This window comes from Felis catus, chromosome A1, assembly GCF_018350175.1.
Source record: "Felis catus isolate Fca126 chromosome A1, F.catus_Fca126_mat1.0, whole genome shotgun sequence".
Lineage (NCBI taxonomy): Eukaryota > Metazoa > Chordata > Mammalia > Carnivora > Felidae > Felis > Felis catus.
Window position 1 is genome coordinate 141,143,992 of NC_058368.1, and position 21,163 is coordinate 141,165,154.

At 40.6% G+C, this 21,163-nt stretch overlaps 1 protein-coding gene across 8 annotated transcripts in view; it reads left to right on the top strand.

Moving 5' to 3' along the window:
- PDE8B (phosphodiesterase 8B) overlaps positions 1 to 21,163 on the top strand; it is a 267,553-nt gene that overhangs the window by 62,051 nt on the left and 184,339 nt on the right. For 2 of the 8 annotated variants that reach the window (XM_045062416.1, XM_045062426.1), the window contains exon 1: positions 15,722 to 15,745. The exons of the other annotated variants lie outside the window; for them this stretch is intronic. In XM_045062416.1, the coding sequence (XP_044918351.1) occupies positions 15,737 to 15,745 (9 nt within the window). In that variant the 5' untranslated portion in view covers positions 15,722 to 15,736. Of the gene's footprint in view, positions 1 to 15,721; positions 15,746 to 21,163 lie in introns of those variants that run through there. 8 annotated transcript variants of the gene reach the window in all.

A 21,163-nucleotide genomic window follows, 5' to 3' on the forward strand; every position in this document is an offset into this window, starting at 1 on the left:
TGGCTGTTTTATATGCATGTGTCATGCATGAGTTTGGTGTGGGATCAAGTCAAGGAAGGATTTGAACCATAAAAAAGTTCTGGTGCTGTTTGTGGTGATGGTGAAGAAGGTGGTGCATTCTTGCTGCCGTTTTTTCTAGAGCTACAGTAGCTCTGTTTAAAGGATAACTTTGGAGCCTTTAAATGGAAAATCTGAAATGCAGGTTGGCCAGACACTTGCGGTTTCTTCAGCAAATCAATGTAGCTTTCTTATTTCTCCAGAGAAATAATCAAATGGCTAATGAGAACTTTGCTGTAAGAACACATGAATCCCATGAGAGTGTCAGGGAAGGTGGTTGGGAACTGGCCTTGCTATTTGGCATACTTGATTTCCAGTCTTGGCGTCCTCGCCTAGTGACTGTGTGATCTTGGTCAAGCTACCAAATGTCCCTAATCCCCCTTTCTTTTTGGGCAAATGGATAATAATCATTGTGCTTCCATGGCACACCTGTGTGGTTCAGTGAGGTAATGTAGGTAATGTTCTTCATATGCTGCTTAATAAATATTAGTAGTTATTCTTACTGTGATGGTTTTGTGACCTATATGATTATGCCTATTTACTGCCTTGGTTCTGTCTTGAGATTCGAGAGCAATAGGCTTTCAACTATACTTCTGAGCATGAAAGTATTTGAATAAACATTTGAATGTTGTTGTGAGTTACTTTCAGTACTTACTGAAGAACAGCCATGGCGTGTATGTGGTAGAGTTATGGTAACCATGTCACCCTACCTTCTGGATGTTTCCTCCAAGAGCTGCCCCTCCAACGGTGGTGTATTAGTGAGTGCCCCGGAAAAAGACTTCTTTTCAAGGGCTGCTATTTCCTCTGTTGATTGTAGTTTTTGTTTGCAGCTGTCTTACTCTTGTCTTGTTCATCCTCCATTTTTACATTTAAAAAAATCACTATGTTTTTACTGAAATGAATAACACTTTGATCACTTCCCAGGAAGTTTTGCAAACATATTTATCAAAATGCTGCTTGGTTGTAATTATATATTATTCAAAAGTCTTCTTAAATATTTTATTCTTCCATATTTGGAAGTCTGAATTTGAAAGGCAAAATATTTTTATTTTGTAAAAATGCAAATCAGGAAGCTCTTGGAGGTAATAATTATTATTTTTCTTTATTCCTTTTTACATGCTTATTGGTCTTTTGCATGAAATGGGTACTAAATAATTGCTTAGTTAATTGAAATTCAAATACTTTTTTAAACATTTTTTTTCACATTTATTCATTTTTGAGAGACAGAGTGTGAGTGGGGGAAGGGCAGAGAGAGAGGGAGAGACAGAATCCAAAGCAGGGTCCAGGCTCTGAGCTGTCAGCACAGAGCCTGGTCACAGGGCTCGAACTCAAAAACCGTGAGATCATGACCCGAGCCGAAGTCGGACACTTAACTGACTGAGCCACCCAAGTGCCCCGAAATTCAGATGCTTGTGAATAATTGAAATGTGGGCATAACATTTTTAAATGAATATTTTACTAGAAATGATCTTAACTAGCCCCCAGTGATGGAGATGTTGGTATTGGATTATTTGGCCAATGACAAGGCCGAAGTACACTAGGTTATTTATACATGAGTAGAATCCGGCCTACATGTCATCTTGTGAGCGCCAGTTTTAATTAAAATTCAAATTGCCCTTCTGAAAAATGCTCTGTTAAATGACTAAAACAAAAAGCACAAAATGGTTTCATTTTAACTTCAGTGCTGTCACTGGAGAGTTTGTTGAAATGGAAGAATCACAGAAGAAGTACTGGTGAAGGAAGCAAAACCCCTGAAACTTGGCTGCACGCGGGTAGACTGATGTCCGAGTGCTGCATTGTGTTGTCCTGCCTGAGGACCGTCCCCCCTCCCCCGAAGAGACACTGTGTTCCCATGGGATAATGGACCCGTAGCAGCAATACCTAAACATGCTTAACATGCCACCCAAGTAGAAGAGCATTCTGGAGAGACAAGCCTAGGCTATTACAAGAAAGAGAGTTCTGAACGGGAACGTGTTTGACCGCACCCAAGACCCTAGCAGAAGATCTGAAGCTGGAGGAGCCTGTGTGTGTTACAGAGACAGGTGGAAAGTTTCTAAATCACACAGGGATAAGAGGTGGGTCTGTTTTCATTGAAAGTGGGAATTTTAATTTCAGGAATATGGGATGTCATTTCCCACACTAAAGGTATCTAGTAAAGGAGAGAAAACATTGGCACAGACCCTTTAATTACAGAGAGAATTAGAGAAAAGAGAGGTGACCAGATATCATTAGCAAAGGTGTCTAAGGAGAAGATAACAGATATTAGCTAAGCATATTTCATCTACATCAGCAAGTTTTAAAGTGTGTTTCAAAGATTACTAGTTATGGAGGCTATCAGACAAAAACAAAAATAGTGAGGGGTCCAGAGCTGTCTGGAATTAAGCCATTTTTAAATATTAAAAGAAGCTAGATCCATTCCTAATCTAGCAAGATAATACGTGTGTATGATTTGGAGATCTAGTTTATCATGCTTAGATTTTACTAGTGAGACTAAAGGAAAGATAACCCCTCTGTTACACATTTTCTACTAAAATATCAGTCAAATTGACACCAAAGAATCTCAGTGCTTTGTAACTTTTCGAGGACATTAGGTGCAAAACATTAGGTTCTTTTAGGAGGCATGTGGGTAACATCCTCCTCCTCTGTCCTCCTCTTCATCTTCATCATCACCACCAACAGCTACTTCTTGAGCATGCACAGTCTCTCTGCAGATAAAGAACTCAAGGCCTGTCCTTTTGCAACCTGGAGCTCAGACAATAGAGTGAGGTGGTCATGCTGGGGCCTCCCATACCTGCCGCATTTCTGCGTTCTCTTTGGTCTTCATCCCATGAGGCAGGCTGTCTGTGCGCTTACCGTCCTGTTTACACAATCTCATTTGGTCTTCCCAGCAGCCCCAGGAGGTGGATACTGTGTATTTTGTATCACTCCTTCTGTCTCCCGGTCACCTTTCTTTTCTTTTCCCCCCAACTGGTTATAATGTAAAAACAGGAATGTATTTCAGGTCCTTTGATGGATTTGTTGCACTGCATGCTTGATCTGCTTATCTACCTTGTTGATTTGGAGATAACTGAGTGCCTCTGTGAGGGGCAGGGCCCATGGCAGTTAGTGCCCCCCCCCCCCCCCCCCCCAGCCACCCGAGGTCAGGGGTGGGGAAACAAAGGCAGAGCCATACTTAGTTGTGTCCACTGCAGGGATCTGCAGGCTTTGGCCAAGGACCAAATTTGATTTGCCACCTGTCTTTGTACGGCTTATAGCTTTAAGAAAGGCTTCTACGTTTTTTAAATAGTGGGGAAAAAAGTAGAAGAAGAACATTTTTGTGACAGGTGAAAATTATATTGAATTCAAATTTCAGTGAACATAAATAATGTTTTATTGAAACAGAGCCGTGCTCATTCATTTCTGTATTGTCTGCGGCTGATTTCACACTACAGTAGCTGAGTGGAGTTGTTGTGACAGAGACCAAGTGACCCACAAAACCAGAAATATGTACTATTTGGCCATTTACAGAAAAATGTAGCCAGCCCATGGTCTACTGGAGGAGGCTCGAGAACTGTGAGCTTCTTGAGGATGGTTACTGAACTTCATTAAGGAGAGGGAGGCAGCCAATAATATGATGTACTTCCTGGTAAGAGCTTCTCAGACTCTGGGTTTATTTCTACTCTCCTGATTACCACCTGTGTGACTTTAGGCAAATTACTTAACCTGTCTGTGCCTTCATTTCTGTATCTATAAAATGGGGATAACAGTAGTTCCCACCTCATTGGTTGTTACAAGGGTTATGTTTATATGTAAAGCAAGTAAACAGTGCTTCACATATAAATAGAATGCACAAATCAGGTAGTTAATGTTCGTCCTTGGGCATGGATATTTCTCCAGGCCAGGTACAGTAGGGTCCTAGTAGCACTCAAAACTTGGCTTTTGTGGGTAGCACCTCACCCTCAGAATGCTAAGACCTCTGGCTTCCTGAGACTCTCTGTCCCCAGCACAGGGACATATAGGCATGCATTTCCCTTCTTTCTCCTGGGCCATCAGTTCCCTACCTCAGCCTCTTCACAGGGCTCTTGCCTCTCTTCCAGGGCTCGACTCAGGAGCCACCGTTCTGGCACTGCAGTTGTGCCGGGGCCCTCAGGGTCCCAAACGTGGGTGGCATCATTCTCACATGGGCCTCCTTCCATGTCCTGTCACGGCGACTGCATTCCCAGCGGCATATGGGGCCACAGACATGGCTCTTAGGTCAGTGGGGAGGTAGAGCCATGCTCTGAATTCAATACCTCTTTTGTGGAGCACGTAGCACATGCCAGGCTTTGGGCTGGGGGTTCTGCTCGTATCATTAATGCTTAGAAAATCCCTGCAGAGTTGTCCTGTATATCTGGGGGAGTCCCTCTCCTGGTACCGGGTAAAATGTGTTCCTGTCCCTCCCTGGGGGCCCGCGTTCTGGAAAGATTTGGTTTCTCTCAAGAAGGTTCCCCTGCTCCCATAACATGCTCTCCAGAACCCACGCAAGGAAGTCTGAGGTTACAAGTAGGCAGACAGAGAAAGAGCCGAAGCATGGTGTTGGTTTGTGTGAACAGCACATGTAGGTCATACCTGCTTTTCTCCCGGTACATCTGAGAAGACAGAGGTGCAGAGAGGTTCAGTGGTATTCCCAAAGTTGCAGATAGTCCCTTGCTGGGCTTCCAGAGCCAGCTCTGACCCTGAAACAAAAGGCAGTAATGGAAAGTGAAGGCGCAATAAGCTTTGGCCAGACTTCCAGCTCCATGAGGGCAGAGATCATTGCCTGTTTTACTCACGACTGGATCCCGACAGCCTAGAACAGTACCAGGCTTGTGGTCAGTTCCCAGTGAGTGTTGGTTGGCCAAGGTGCATAGGAACCAGGAGCTCCCTATCTGGACGGCGAACGAGGGATGAGCGCGGCTGTACATCGAGTGGTATGCTCTGTATCTTCAAGGAGTACATGGAAACCCCAAATCGAATTCACTTATTCAATAGCTTCAATTTATTGCTCATCCACAACACAGTCATTGGCCCTGAGTGACAAGACCTTCCTCACCCCAGTGTACATCATCGCTGCAAGAAAGGATTCCACGTGCACCTACTACAATGAAACAACTGTGTTCAGGCCACACAGACAGTATGTGAGATGCGCTTGCAGAATCTCGTTTATCTGTGGGGGGAAGGGAGATCTAGTTATGCCAGAAAATGTCTGGAGATTGACACACCAAAGATGGTACTGTGGATTAAATTATGTCCTCCCAAAGTTCCTGTGTTGAAACCCTACCCGCCCCCCACCATGCCTTGAAGGTGGGGCCTTTATGGAGGTGATTAAGGTTAAATGAGGCCGTAAAAGTGGAGTCCTGATCCAGTAGGATTAGTCTTCTTATGAGACATCAGGGAGCTCACTCTTCTGTCGGCCATGTGAGGACACAATGAGAAGGCCCCACCCAAGCCAGCAGGAGGATTCTCATCAGAAACCAAATATGCTGGCACTTTGACCTTGCACTTTCCAGCCTCCAGAACTGCAAGACAAATTTCTGTTTCTGGAGATCCCAATCTGTGGTTTTTGTTAGGCAGCCTGGGCTGACTAATGCATGTGGCTTCCCAGTACATTCATTTGTCGATAGATCCAGGATCTGGCCGCAAAGCCTTTTACACTCAACAGCGCAAGCAGAATTCTCCAAATGATGGTGCTAGCAGTTAATAAATTGTATCCGAATAAGTATAATGGTCCATATTTTCATAACAGGGAAAACTACACTTAATTACCCTCTGTTTACAAAAGGTACACCATAAACACTTCACTCATCACCGTTGTGCTGGGTTATGGTGAGATGTAAGGAAATTCTCAGTCTGAGAATTTGAGCGGTTGCAAGGCCACATGGCTTGTAAGTGGCAAAGTCGAACCCTGGCCTGGCCTCTGACCCTTAGGCAGGGATGTGTAGGCTCAGGGAGGTGGGCACCCCACAGATCTGTGGGGTGCCCTTAGGCAGGGCATTCCCTGATCTGTAATGGTCATATCTACCAAGTGGCAAAAAGGAGCTTAAAATAAAGTGCTGGCACTCCAGGAGATAGCAGGAAAATTTAGAACTAAAGTTTTGTCTTTGTCCTTAATTTACCTGACAGCATTTTCTGAAGTAATGGATGTCTCAGAAGCGTGTGGGCTGCAACATGCCACATTTGTAGCAATTACTATGCAGAGTGAGGAGAATTGGGGAAGGCATTAGTGGCATCCAGACTTCTCAGCAGTCAAGGCTGCTTGCTCTTGGTCACCTGAAGCGAGCTGTTGAGCAGCTCTTGATCTGCCGCCGATAAGAATGAGGGGAATGAAGTTTTTAGGGCAAGTTTTCCAGCACGGAAGAAATCATTTGGCTAAGGCATCTGGAGGCTTGGATTTGATTCTTTGCAAAGCAGGAAGGTTTGTGAAAACAAAAACAGCAATTACAGGCGGGTGCAGGCCTTCTGTAAGACGGTGTGTGCAGAGGTTCCTTCTGGAGGTCAGGCTTGTGTGCACACGTCCCTGTTACACAATTAGTGCAGCTTTTCTCAGCTGCCTCTGTTTCAAAAAGAACAACAGAAGCACAAACAACACAAAAAGACGAATATCTAAGGGGACAAGCATGCACCTGTGGATATGTCATCATACTGGAAGGAGGAATAAGAAATTCATATTTATTGTACATGCTACTCTTTATCAGGCTCTGTGCTAGGCTCTTTAGGTGGGTATGTCCTATCTTTGTTTACGCAAGCAACCTTTTACAAATTAACAAATAGACGGGTTAAACATCTTGGATTGGGTTGGGTTATGGGGAGGTCTCTCACTGTCTTTGTAGCTTCGGATGATTGATAGTCATCTTGTACTGACTTCTCAGCCTGGGTCGCTGGTGTGCTGGGGCTTTGCTGTCAACTCTGGAGAGCAAGACATATTTCTGGGACCACTGAGTTCTCTCTTCACAGGTGCAGAGAGAGGGTAGGAAAGGCTACAGGAGATGTATCATGATTCTGCAAGTGAATTTTACCTGAACATCATGAGATACGTTCTTCTAGGTCATGTTATAAAAGTACTTAATACAGGTACTCTTTATTAAATAGCCATCTGTAGTAGCATCTTCCAGCCACATTATGGGTTCTTGAAGACAGTTTGATAACTGGGGAAGGTTTTTGGCAGTAATAGCTAAGAGCTTGGACTTTGGAGTCAGGCTGCCCAGGTTCATATCCCAGCTCTGCCATTTATTTGTCCTGTAACCTTGAGCAAGTTTTCTTAACTTACCTGTGCCTCTGGTTTCTTCATGTATAAAATGGGAATAGTAATAGTACCTTAGAGCATTGTTAGGACTATTCAGCCCTAGGAACAGGGCCTTGCCCATAATGAGATCTGTAGATGGTTAGCTAGGATGGTGATGGTCACGGTGATCATGTACAGAGGAGGTTGAGAATATTGGTATTAGCATCGTCAGGCCATCGGCTCTGATTTACATAACTTGCAAGTTAATGTAGGCTAATGAGGATTAGTAGTTGGGCAGCATCCCACATTAGTGTACTTCATTCATTCGTTAGCTGTCAAGTACCTACTATGTGTCAGGCCCTGTGTTTGGTATAAAGTACACAAAAATCATTGAAACAGATGTGATTACAATTGTGCAATAGCTGGTCAAGGTCAATTATCCAGCGTCAGGGTGTTTCAGGTAATTAATTTACCAACGTAATCACAAAACATACACTATCATTAAAGTTTGTGTTCTTTTAGATTTAATTTTTAAAATTTATTTTAGAGAGAAAGAGCCCAAGCTAGGGAGAGGGGGAGAGAGAGAGAGAGAGAGAGAGAATGAATGAATGAATGAATGAATGAATGAATATCTTAAGCAGGCTCCATGCTCAGCATGGAGCCTGATGTGGGTTCGATCCTATGACCCTGGGATCATGACTTGAGCTGAAATCAAGAGATGCTTGGGGCGCCTGGGTGGCGCAGTCGGTTAAGTGTCCGACTTCAGCCAGGTCACGATCTCGCGGTCCGTGAGTTCGAGCCCCGCGTCAGGCTCTGGGCTGATGGCTCAGAGCCTGGAGCCTGTTTCCGATTCTGTGTCTCCCTCTCTCTCTGCCCCTCCCCTGTTCATGCTCTGTCTCTCTCTGTCCCAAAAATAAATAAACGTTGAAAAAAAAATTTAAAAAAAAGATGCTTAACCCACTGAACCACACAAGTGCCCCATCTTTGAGATTTTACTGAATATTTCACAGCCCCTTCCATAGCTGCCCTGTCCTGTATTGGCCCAGTGTGGCTATGGGAGCACCAAGAGGGCTGGAAAACAAGGTGGAAAAGGTAGTCAGCCCTTCACAAGAGGCATGCTAAAGAATTTAGAATTTAGATGTTATCCTAACAGCAGTAGGGTTAAACAGCAGAGAGAGGTGAAATTTGGAATTCAGAATAGCTTTAAAGCGCCTATTAATTCTAAAGCGCTCTGATCCCATACCAGCTATGTTTTATTCTATTTATATTTTAATGTAGTCACTGATATATTTGGGTTTAAATCTACCACTTTTTTTTTTTTTTTTATTTTCTGTTTGTCCCATCTGTTTTGTTTCCCTCCTTTCTTGCCTTCTTTTAGATGGATTGCGTTTTTGTTGTGTTTTTTTTTTTTTTTTAAATCATTTGATTTCCCCCTCTAGTGTGTTTCTTGTCTCTTCTTGGTCACTGGAGAAAATAGAGAATGCACCTCTAACTTACCAAAGTCCAAAGTGACTCAGCACCACTCTGCCTCCAAGAACACAGCAGGTTTATCTCCCTTTGACTTACCCGCTGTTGTCTTGTATGTTGTTTCCATGTATGTGTTAAACCTCATGATACGTTACTGCATTCTGCAGTCAGCGTTACTCGGGTTGACCCCGTGTGTCCGTTTTTGTTTGTTATTTCTTGTATTCCTTCCTCCTGGGACCATTTTTCTTCTGCCGGAAGAGCACCCCTGTTCCTTTTGGTGTGGGACCTCTCTGGCAAACTCTATTTTTGTTTAAAAATATCCTTATTGCCCTGTCACTCTTGAAGCATATTTTCAGTGCATATGGAATTTTAGTTTGGTGGTTATTTTCTTTCAGCACATTGAAGATACCACTCCACGGTCTTCTGGCTTCCCTCATTGCTGCTGAGAAGTATCTATTCTGAGGGTGATTCATTTGAAGGTCATCTGTATTTTTTCCTCTGGCTGCTCTTAAGATTTTTTTTTTTGGTCTTTGATTTTCCACGGTGTCACTGCAATGTGTGTAGGTGGGGATTTCTTCTAATTTAGACTGCTTGGGAGTTGTTAGTCCTTCTAAGTCCATGGATGGGTGTCTTTTATGGGTCCTAAAATATCCTCAGCTATGACTGCTTCACACAATGCTTCTCCCTCATTTTCTGACTCTTGTCCTTAAACTCCAAGTAAATACATCTTAGACCTTCTCACGTCTCTATCACGTGTTTCTTGCTCTCTCTCCCATTTTGTCTTTCTGGATAGTTTTTCTGATATCTTAAGGTTTACTAATTCTCATTTCAACTGTAGCTTATCTGCTGTTAAATCTTTCCATTGATTTATTAATTTGGATTATTTACTTTTTAGTTCTAGAAGTTTTATTTGTTTCTTTTCAAGTCTACCAAATCATTTTTTAAAATGCGATTTTCACTCCTCTACTGAAAATTTCAGGCTTTTTGGTTTCAGTATCTTTGAATGTTGTTAAGTATAGTTGTGTTATAGTCTGCATCTGATAATCTGAGAATGTGAAGGCTGGCTCTCTTTCTGTTGTTTCTTTTGGTTTTCATTTATATTGTCACATGTGCCTGGTTATCTTTTTCTTTGCTTCCACCAAGGTTCGGTGGTTGCACTAACTGGCTTAATCTGAGCTCAAGGCTGCAGGTTCCCTGGATGACCTAGCTGTTGCAAGCATGCTTTGAGTGTGCCCAATGACTGGTTCACTTCAGCTCACTCTTTTCCCCTTTAGGGCCACAGATGAACCCTCAGGTGGTTCCTCACATTCTCCACCTTTGGTGGCCCCCAGCTTTGGCTTTAGTTTCCTTTTCCCCTTTGACTCTTTTAAAACAAGGAGCTCAGTTTCACAACTCTTTCTTTCAAATTAGGAAATAATCCTGGATAGTACATTTACCCAACTGGGTTCTGATCTAGATTTTGACCTGGTAATTCCTCACTATATTGATACTTCTTTGAAGCCTTTGAGAGAATGCTTTAAGATACCTTATTCAGTATTTTTCCGTGTCCTCATTGGGAATTGGTACTAATTTTCCCAGTGTCCCATGATTAGAGGTGCAAGTAAGTCCCTGTTCTGACTTGGATGCAGCAAGATTGGTGACCCTGTTAATTGTGTTTGTTTAGGAAGATAATTTTGTATCTGCCCATTTCCTCTTCTTGGAATGAGTGGAAAGGTGTTGATACTCTGGAAGGGAGGTTATTGCTACCTGTACTTTCCAACTGGCAGAGAGAGCCTTCGAGGTATGAGAAGTTTTTTGAATGGTTGATAACTGGTGCTTTGGAAAAAAAGAGATCAATATTTCCGTAAGTTTTTCTGTTACCGAGTTTGGGTAGATAATTCCCATTTCAACCCTTCCACTTTGTATTTTATCAGTTTAGTCTCTCCACCATCACATCACATCCTATTGTAAAGCCTTATATTTTCAGAGAGCAAATGCCATTTATGTGAAAGAACTGATTTCTTGCCTATAAATGCACCTCAGTAAAAAAGTAGTAAGAACATTAGTGTACAAGGAGCAGAAGCCAATCCCACTTGTTTCTGGTCAACATCAGGCACTCTTCGGAAGGCAGTCTGTATTTTCATATATGAATATATTGGCTCACAACAATTATGAAGAAAACAATGTTCCAAGTATGTTGCAATGTTAGTTTGAACGGGTATGTATTTTTTTTTTCATTTTATTATTTTTTTGCCTGGGTATGTATTTTAAAGGATACGTCATTGCAATACTGAGGTAGTATTTGAAAATGTGTTCTTTACCTGGAGACACATAATCGTTAATGCGTGTGAGGTTGCAGAGAAAAACAGTTGACTATAAGAAGTGCCTTTTCGTGTTATTAATGTGTATTCTTTTTTTTTTTTTTTTTTTTTTTTTTTAGCAGTTTTCCCTCTTTACATCCTTAGATCCCAAATTGCTATCTCTGAAGCATTGGCCTCCAAAATGATTGGTAAAAGCTGTTCAAAATATTAACATTTTTATTCTGCTTCTTAGAGAAACCTTAGAGAAAAAGAAATAGAAAATTGCCCCATGTAGGTATTTTATTCATTTGGAATTTCATTGGCATGAAAACAACTTACAATGAATATTGTTACCTTTCACCATTCTTTATTTGACATTGTTCTCCAAAGGCAGCCTAGAAAACTGGAACACAAGTTTCGGAGTAAAAGCTTAGGATACAGGCAGGTACCCCTCTTTTTCAGAAGTTTGCCGTGTGCCACTTCACTTTAATGAAAGACCGATGTTAGTACCTGGTTTTGACAAACAAAAGAAATCCGAAAAGGATTTTCACTTCTATGAAACAAGGTGAAAAGCAAAAATAGCGTTCAGTGTTTGTTTTGCAGCCAGCCCTTAGAGAGGCAGGGCGCACCTCGAGCTGTGAGAGAGGTGTCACCAAGCTCCTTCCTGGGAACTACAGTCAGCATCTCAGCATCCAGCCGCCATGGCTTTGAACTGCGTCTGTGAGCATCCGTGTTTTTTGTGATTTCTTTTGTGCATCTGCTAGCAAGATGTGTCCTAAGGTATCAGAAAAGCCCAAGAGAGGGTATTTTTGAGGTCTGGAGATGTTAAAATTTTTTTTCAAAAGAAATGAGTGGTAATTGCTTTTTTATGCCATTGCTGCTTACTAAAGGTTTTATAGAAATGCTCCACTTCCAGACACCAAGGGGAACCTGTACCTGAAGTTTTAGTTGTACATTCCTGAGGTGAAACTTGAAATCGAATCTTAGAGAAAGGCAATCTTCAGTGATATCATTGGTCACAAATGCACTATACAGTAATAAAGTATTTTCTCTCTTAGTTGATACATAAATAACTCCTGAGTGGATGGACTTAGTATGACTGTAGAATGGACTAAAAGGACGTTGGAGTATTTTTATATTTTAGGTGTTTCTGTTACTATCGATATGAAGTGTGCTTTCATTTTGTCCTCATTAATGGGGCCTAAAAGGTTACTAAATAGAAATAAGGCATTGGAAATTGTGTGGAATCAATAAAGAGAATGATCTTTATGATTGTATCTTCACTTGGAAAATTTTGCATATACCTTTCAGATCCGTTTGGGTCACCATTCCAAAAGATTGCTGTTGCTTAGCAACTGGATTACATACACTGGGACTCCTCCAAAGAACTTTTTAAGTGTTAACTCTTCAGAAATTGAGAGATACCTTGGACATTGTGAATCTCTTAATTTTAAAGTAGATAGGAATTGTGCTTAGAAAAGAACCACATTGAAAAACAGTCTCATAAGTAGGTAGGAAAGATCTCCGCGAAGTATTTGAATAAATGCTTTTCGGTGTAGAAAATTGAGGTGCTAAAAAAAAATTGAAATCATTGCCCTGGAGAATGATAGGTTGGTGCTGTCTTTCAAGATTTCCATCCCTAATGGTTTTTTTCACCGCCTCTTTTTTGCAGTCATTGTATTGTTACCCCAAACCCTCAACGCCAGGTGTGGAATGACGCACCCACTTCGTTTCCTTCTGCCTTTCTGAGAAAGAGGCTGATCTTCCAGTCTTTGTTTTTTGGGTTCTTTGTTTTTCTTTTCTACCAGGATGCTACTTCTGAAATACAGTTGAATAATGGTTGGAACATTCATTGTGACTTGAAATGAAAAGAAGCCTAATTGGAATTAATTTTCTTTTTCTCACTATTAGTCCTTCAAGGTTGACTGATTTCTTTCGTGTCTGCCATTTTCTGTTCATCTTGAAATTTCTTCTGTTTTCCTAGCTAGTCTAGCAGTAACTGGTGATTCTCTGCCAGCAGAGGTGAGAGCCCACTAGGTTTCTTAGTTTGTGTACAGGGAAGTGTAGCTTCTTTCATAAATAGGGCCTATTGGGGAGAGAAAAGGACGGTTGATGTGTCTTACGATTTTGTGAATCGCTTTTCTTTCCAAAGGGCCCTTAATTTCGATTGTGTCCTTCTTTTTTTCCCTTAACCATCAGGCATCGGGGGGCTGTGACCCTCCAGCTTCCTGTCTTCCTGGAAGTAGAATCATCAGGCTTGTTTTCACTGTTTCCACATTCAGGGTGGGAAGCTCTTTCTGGAGGTGATTTTGGTCTGTTCTGCCATCCCAACCTACCACCTGACCCTCTTCTCTAGCCAGGTTTCTGATCATCTCAGATGTTTGTTACCTCCCTGTGCATTTATTGAAATTTCTAGTGTGCTCCATCCCTGGCTATGCTCTAGGCAGGCTGGTTTCCTGGGCAAGCTACCATGCAATTCGACAGGGCCCAGTTCTCAGAAGGGCCTCACACTTGGAGTTGAACGCTCTATCATCACTGTCTTGAAATTCTTAATAATTTAATCTTTAGGTTTGTGTTTTGTAAGTGAAATTTGATGGCACACTGGACATGTATCAGGGCCCTAAAGCCTCCCGCTTGGGTTCTACCTCCTCTTTCGCTCTCTACCTCTCCTGGATCGGGTCAGCCACCTGTTCTTGCCCCTAGTCTGTGATCACTGCCTCTCTCTGGCTGGGGTGGCCCAGTGAGGCCTGTGCTCTGTCCATTCCTCCAGACCCACCAGAGAAGTGTGTGCAGGAGGGGTTGGGATCAGGGCAAAGCAGCGGCTGTCCTTGTCCCCGTTTGTCACTGTCACAGTGCATTCAGCAGGTGACTCAGAGGGGGGCCTTTTATCTCCCACTGATCCAGGTGCACAGTGTATCCTAGCACAGAAGTTGGAATTCCTGGCAGGTTGCCAGTCCGGGCTTGTTGGCAATGATAGGCCCCTGGGGAGGGGAGATTGATATCTCTGCCCTGGCTGGGGCCCCTCATTTTCGTTTTGTGCTGGGCCCTGCCAATTGTTTTTTGAGCCTTGGCTCTCGACATGAGTTATGGGTGATTTCACTTGTTCTCTTGGTTGATCTCTATGGTTTTGGGAGAGATTCAACTGTCACTTAGTCAACTGTCATTATCTCCTGGGAAACCAGAAGCTCCTGATTTTTTAAAATTTGCTTTGTTGAATTTTTTTTCAAGTTACAAAAGCAGTTAATACTTTTTGCAGCAAAACAAACAACATAAATGTGTGCAAAGTAAAAGTCAACATTCTGTTTCCCCTTCTTCCAGAGTAACCAGTGTTCACAGTGGATGTATATGTGTGATTGTCCCAACCTTTTAGTCATGATTATATAATATGCACACACACATGCACACGCACACTCTCTCACTTGGTACCTTGTGGAGTTTTTTGAGGAATTGCAAAAATGCTAAAATCTTGATACCTGAAAGTCCCTCTATTTTCAATACATATGGATCCAACTCATTCTTTTTAATAATGTATAATATTCTGTATTCATCATATAAAGTTGCCATAACTCATTTGCTAGTTTCATCACATGAATGTTTAAGTTGTTGCCAGTTTTTTAGTGCTATAAACAAGACAGCAAATAAGTATCTTCTCATGTATTATCCACTAGCATTTCCTTATCTCTGGATTTCTTATTCATCCCCTGTATATTTTTTCTGTTGGAATACCTGTCTTCCTCCTCTCCGTTTTTTTTTTAATGTTTATTTCTGAGACAGAGACAGAGCATGAACTGGGGAGGGTCAGAGAGAGAGGGAGACAGAATCCAAAGCAGGCTACAGGCTCTGAGCTGTCAGCACAGAGTCAGACATGGGGCTCAAACTCAAAGACGGTGATTTCATGACCTGAGCCGAAGTTGGAAGCTCAACCAACTGGAGCCACCCAGGCACCCATTTCCTCTCCGTTGTGAAAGAGTTTTGGGCCTACTGTTTCATCTGTCTGGCAAGATTTTTCCTCAGTTACTGTTTGTCATTTGACTTGATGTCTTTGCCATAAAGTTATTAAAGTTAAATGTCTGTTGTTTTCTTTCTGGTTTAGTATTTTGTGACTTGCTTGAGAAAGTCTCTCTGATGCTGAGGTTATAACACATTCTGCTGAGTTTCTTACAATTAAAAAATAGTTGGAATCCACTTGAACTCTGTATATTTTATCTCACATAATTTTTGTTTCCTTTCAGATAGTTAATTATTATAGCCACTACCATTTTTGAAAAATTCCTTCATTTCCATTTTTCATCACTTACTGTGTTTCAGCATACATTTGGGTCTATTTTTAGATTCTCAGTTTTATTCTGCTAATGCATTTGTGTATTCCCTTGCCAATGACATAATGTTTAAAATGTAATGGTTTTATAATACTGTATTTGGTGAAGAACATTTGTCATTTTATTTCTTCTTTATTTTACAAAATTTTCTTACCAATTCTAATATATTCTTTCATATGAACTTTAAAAAAATTGCTTCCAATTACTCTAAAAACCTTGTCGATTTTTGGATCAGAATTTTATATATTAATTTAAGTTTCAATATTAATTTAAAAATATGTAATTAAAAATATTTATCTGTTTCCCTTCTGGGTTTTATAGCTGTTTTTGCCATCATGTATGAAATTGGTTTTCTGTTTCTTACAGGTTAATGTTAGTATAGAGACAGACCATCAATGGAACAGGTACAGTTTCTTGTATCATCACTTTGTTAAAAATTGTTCCTCCATTTGATAGCTTTCAGTGTTGATGTTCATGAAAAATCTGACACTAATTTTCTCTCTTTTCTAGGTAACCTTTCCTTTTTTAATAAAATTTTAATTTTATTCGGGTATTTCAGATATTTCAGCAGGGTATGCCTGGTTAAGCCTGAAGGTTCAATGCTTTTTTTTTAATGTTTATTTTTGAGAGAGAGAGACCATGCAAATGGGAGAGAACAGAGAGAGAGAGAGAGAGAGAGGAACAGAGAATCCAAAGTGGGCTCTGTGCTGACAGCAACAAGCCTGAGGTGGGGCTCTGAGCCCCCCAGGCCCCCAGAAGGTTTAAGGATTTCTAAGGAAAGTTTTCTTGTGTTTGTTCTTCAGTTAATGTGTTTTTCATCTGGACCTTTTTTTCCCTCTAGAGTTACTGATTTTGCATTTTAAATATTCTACATCTATTTCTTTTCTTTTCTTTTCTTCTATGTTGGGATAGATTTTTTTTATTTGACCTTCTAGACCAGGGATCTACAGACTTGATATTGCTTGCCAAATCCATGCTGCTGCCTGTTTCTATAAATAAAGTTTTATTGGAACACAGCCAAGCACATTTTATATATGTATTATCTATGGCTTCTTTCATGCCACAGTGGCAAAGTTGGGCAGTTTCAACAGAAGATATGGCCCACAAAGTCAAAAATATTTACTAATTTGATCTTTACAAAAAGTTTACTAAGTTCTGTTCCAGACCACTTATTTTGTTCTCCTTCAGGTAGGTTATGGGGTTAAAAAAATTTTTCCCAAATCTTTGTCATTTCAGAAGATATTTTTTCTGTCCTAATTAGATCACCTTCAGGATTTGCATTTCTGTGTCCATTAATTTATCTTTGTTTGTTTGTTTGTTTGTTTTTGTCTCTTTTGTTGGTGAGGTCTCATTTTAGTTTGTATCCCCCCACCTCCAGGGACCAGGTCCCTTTTAGAGGTTGTAGGTTTTCTTTGCCTGTTCCTAGGTTGTATGCCCTCAGCACCAACACATTGAGGCTGTGGAACCTCTCAGGCAATGTCATGATGGGAGGGGATAGAGGATCTGGCAGTCCTTGCTAGGGGCGAAACTGTACCTGTTCCATTGGTGATTGAGGAAGGTCTTAATTCCCCAACCTTGACATGCAGCAGGTGGCAGTGGACCAGCGTTTTCCAGCCTGTAAGGATTAAGAATGTTTCAGTTCTTCAGATCCAGTGGGATGGTGGGACTTCCATCCATAGGGCCTTTCACAGTAAGCTGAGAGATGTAGCACCTCTGTGCAGAACACATACCTGTGTGCACATCCATGCATGTGGTCGTGCACATCTTCTGCCTTCTTGGCTTTCTTGGGAGGCCAAGTATTATCCCCATTATACTGTGTATCACAGATAACAAAGCCTTTTAAGCCTCAGCTGCCCCATGTTTTCTAGAGCTCCTTACTGATTTCTAATTTGGGCAGTTACTTTATTCTTTTGCCTTACTATGCTGGGAAGGAATAGGTGATATGGGTGTTTATAGTACAGATTGGCTTGCTACCTGACATATGTTTGATTAGGAGTTTAGCGGATTTCTATATTCCCATTCGCAAGTGAAGGACTGTGCTCCTGTATATTATGTGTATATATGTATGTATGTACATATGCACATATACACCCCTTCACATACACATCACAGGCCCAATGTTGATTATAAAGTAAATATTATAGTGCAAGTACTGCATATAGTCCCATTAACAGAGTCAATCATGAGGGTGAAATAAACTCCAACATTCAAGGACCCTGTTTGGTAACCCTTTATGCCATCTTCTAGAAGTTGCATGAGAATACTCACTGGCTAATGGATGTTTATCATTGCTGTGGTTTACAGAGAAAATGTTAGTTCAGCTGATTACTTGAACTTTTTCAGTTTATAGAGGTTTCTTTTTATAACAAGGATTTACAGATTTAAAATGTGATCTGTATTTGTTATTAATCATTATTTAAAAGCTTTGCTTCAGACAAGGTGTAATTTAAATTCGTGAGTATCCTTTATCTCTTTAGGAATGTTTATTTACAATTATTTGACATTTATCATTATTTAATTATTATTTACAGTAACAAATTTATTTTCACATCTTCAGGATAGTTTTTGCCCTAGAGGATTGTGAACTGGAAATAACATGTGAAAGCAATGATAGGGTCATATTTTTATGTACCACAAAAGAAGTGTAACCCTTGTGGGAGCTGGGAGCTGCTCTAATGCACTATTTGGTCTGTTTATCATGTTCTGACTACATTTAAATGTGTAGGCAATTTTATTAGGCATTCAACGTTTACTAGTACATTATTATTTTTATTGTAATCTCATTTGATTTAATTTCAGTTTTAAAATTCTATAGTAGTTTCTGTGAGTCTGGCATAGAAATGACTTTTTGCTTTTACTCTGTTGAACCATGCAGAAAATATCCTCCTTTAGTCTTCAGAAACTAGAAGAATTTTTCCCCTTCTTTGTATTACGGACAAGGTCAGATTACAGAGAAAACAGAACATGTTACAGTTTTTTTCAAACAAATAGAAACGAAATATTTAACTTCTAGGGTATATCCTGAGCTCTGTACAGATATATTCCATTCTGTATCTTCTCTTCCATCCCTGTGTTCAGACGTATCACTGATGTTAAGAATGATGAGAATAAGGTACTGCAAAATTATTTCCAGTACAGCAAATTTGTAAGGCCTGAGTGCCAACTATCACATTTTAGAAAAAAAAAATCAAAAAACACCAGCATATAGTTTTCTCAACAACCCTCATTTGACTAGAAATTTGGTTAGCAAGAATATTCCATTTTTTTTAAGTATATTTATTTGTTTTGAGAGAGAGTGGGAGAAAGGCAGAGAGAAAATCTCAAGCAGACTCTGTTTTCTCAGTGCAGAGCCCTATGCAGGGCTTGATCCCATGAACTGTGAGATCATGACCCGAGACAGATTCAAGAGTCAGACATTCAATGACTGAGCCACCCAGGCACCCCAAGAATATTCCATGTGTTGAGCATTTTGTTTAATTGGACTTTGCTTAGCTGTGTTATTAATTTATTCTGCAATAAATTATTGAACCTCAAGTAGACTGGAAGCGTTTTTCCAGTTGCCAGAGTAGTGAAAGTGAACTGAATGATAGTGAGCATAGAATATGCTAAGTTAAAACAACCCCCTCTTCCAAGAAAGATACACCTAATAAAACAACACAGAAAATAAAATTCATTAAGTAGTTTTAAAATATCTGGTAAATCCAAAATAAGGCAGAAAAAGAAGGAAAATGACAACCAAGGGCAGAGGAGATAAGTGAAAAAGAGTAAGTTGATACATGTAAACCTAACCATATCAATAATTACATTAAATGTAAGTGGTCTAAAAACCTCAAAAGGCAGAGATTATCAGATTGGATAAAAGAAGAGAATATAGAAAACTGTATGCTGTCAACCAGTCACCCACCTTAAATATAAAGACACAGAAAGGTTAGAAGTCAAATGATAGAAAAAGATACACAATGCTAATAGTAATCAAAAGAAAGCTGAAGTGAATATAGTAATGTCAAACAAAATTAATTTTGGACCTGAGAATATGAGCAGTGATAAATATTATCGTTCCAAAGTAAGTCCATTCCAAAAATGAGTCAATGAATCAAGACTATATAATACTATAATATGCATATAGTCATAGGACTTCAAAATATATTGGAATAAATACTGGTGGGTTTTTTTTATCTTAACCTCTGTTCATCCCCCCCCCCCCCCCACACCTTTTCCTGGTTTTTTTTTTTTTTTTTTTTGCTTTGGGGAATGTACTCTCCAGCTGACCTTTTATCATGCCCTTCTCTCTTGGATCCTACTCCTAGGGATACAGCTCCAGCATCTTTCTGCTGGCACCACTGCGCTCCAGGGGCAGGTAGCCTTCTTGGATAGGTTCCCTTCAAGGTACCCATTGTCCACTTGCCCCACAGGACAGATAACACATCGTTGCCCCACAAAACTCTGGAAGTGTAGCCTTCTCCCAATATCCTCTTGCCCTCTTCCATTGAGTACAGCTCTAGGCAGCCCTCGTCTCTATCATATAGGACCCTGCCTCTCCACAGCTTTTCTGGTGATAGCATAGGGAGCCTGTGCATTTCCTTTTGCAGCTCAGCAATAATTCTGGTGGAAGGGAGGTGCCAGATTGCTTTCTGCACCTCCCCTGTCTTAAGGGAGTTCTTTTGCTGCTGCTCTCCTTGGAGGGAGAATGTTCTCTCCCCTTCATGCTCTAAAAAGAAGGCAGTGTGGGGAGGCTCCAGTGCATTTCCTACCAAGCCAACAACTGTTTAAAAATTATTCCTCATTCAGCCAGCAAATCTCCAGCCTTCTCTCAAATAGGCTGGAGGTGGGAGATGAGCTAATAGTGGTGGCAGTGCATACCCCTATCCTGGCAAGTCCTCTCTAGGTCATTCTCTATGGTGTAGTGACCCTTATTTCAGCTTGTGGCCATTTAACACCTGGTATGTGTGGAAAAGTGAGTATGTGTATAAAGCTGTCATTTACATCTAATTGTACTAATGAAATGTAAAGGACCAGCTAATTTGGTCATTCAAGATTATTTTGAAAAACTTTAATCTGGCAGTAGAAATAGAAGATCTTGCTGAATTAAAGATGTTTCTTAGACATCAGCTCAGCAGTTTATAGTCTGGTTTGGAAAGGAAGAGGCTTCTTCCTGGAAGGGACATTTTAAAAAGTAACATTTAAAAATTAGCCACCATATATGTAAATGCTTCTGGAAAAATTGTATGTACAATTTAATGACTTGATAAATTAGGAAATATTAAGTACATCCATAGACACCAGTTTCATACAATTTGAATACTAATTAATTTTATAATACGAAGTGTATCTTCAGGCATTTTATTGATGATTTCCACTAAGGCTTACTTCTTAATAAATTGTTGGCCCATTTTCCCAAAGTACCCTGTTTCTTTATCAGAAAAGTGATGAGAAAATAAGACCATGAGTGTTGTATTCTGACTGTAGATGGAGAAATACATTAGGAGATACTGATCAAGACCACCCTCTAATTCTGTGGGATTGTGGAAAGACCACTGATTAAGACTAGTTCCAAGATAGTTGTATTCTGTTGCTTTTAAATGTCCGAAAATAAAAACGGCCTGGCATCTTTAAAAGTTTAGAAAAAGTATAATGGCTTAAAAAAATTAGAAGCTGTTCTGTTAGAATTCTCCCTTGGAGGTAATAAACCCAGCCTGTAGTCCCCATGAAGGGACCTCACCGTACGATACATACAGATGTTGTGATGAGGAGTGTCATCTCCATGAAGAGGAGGAAAGACGCTATGAAGGAGCTCTAATCCCTTAGCGCATTGGTATAAGCCC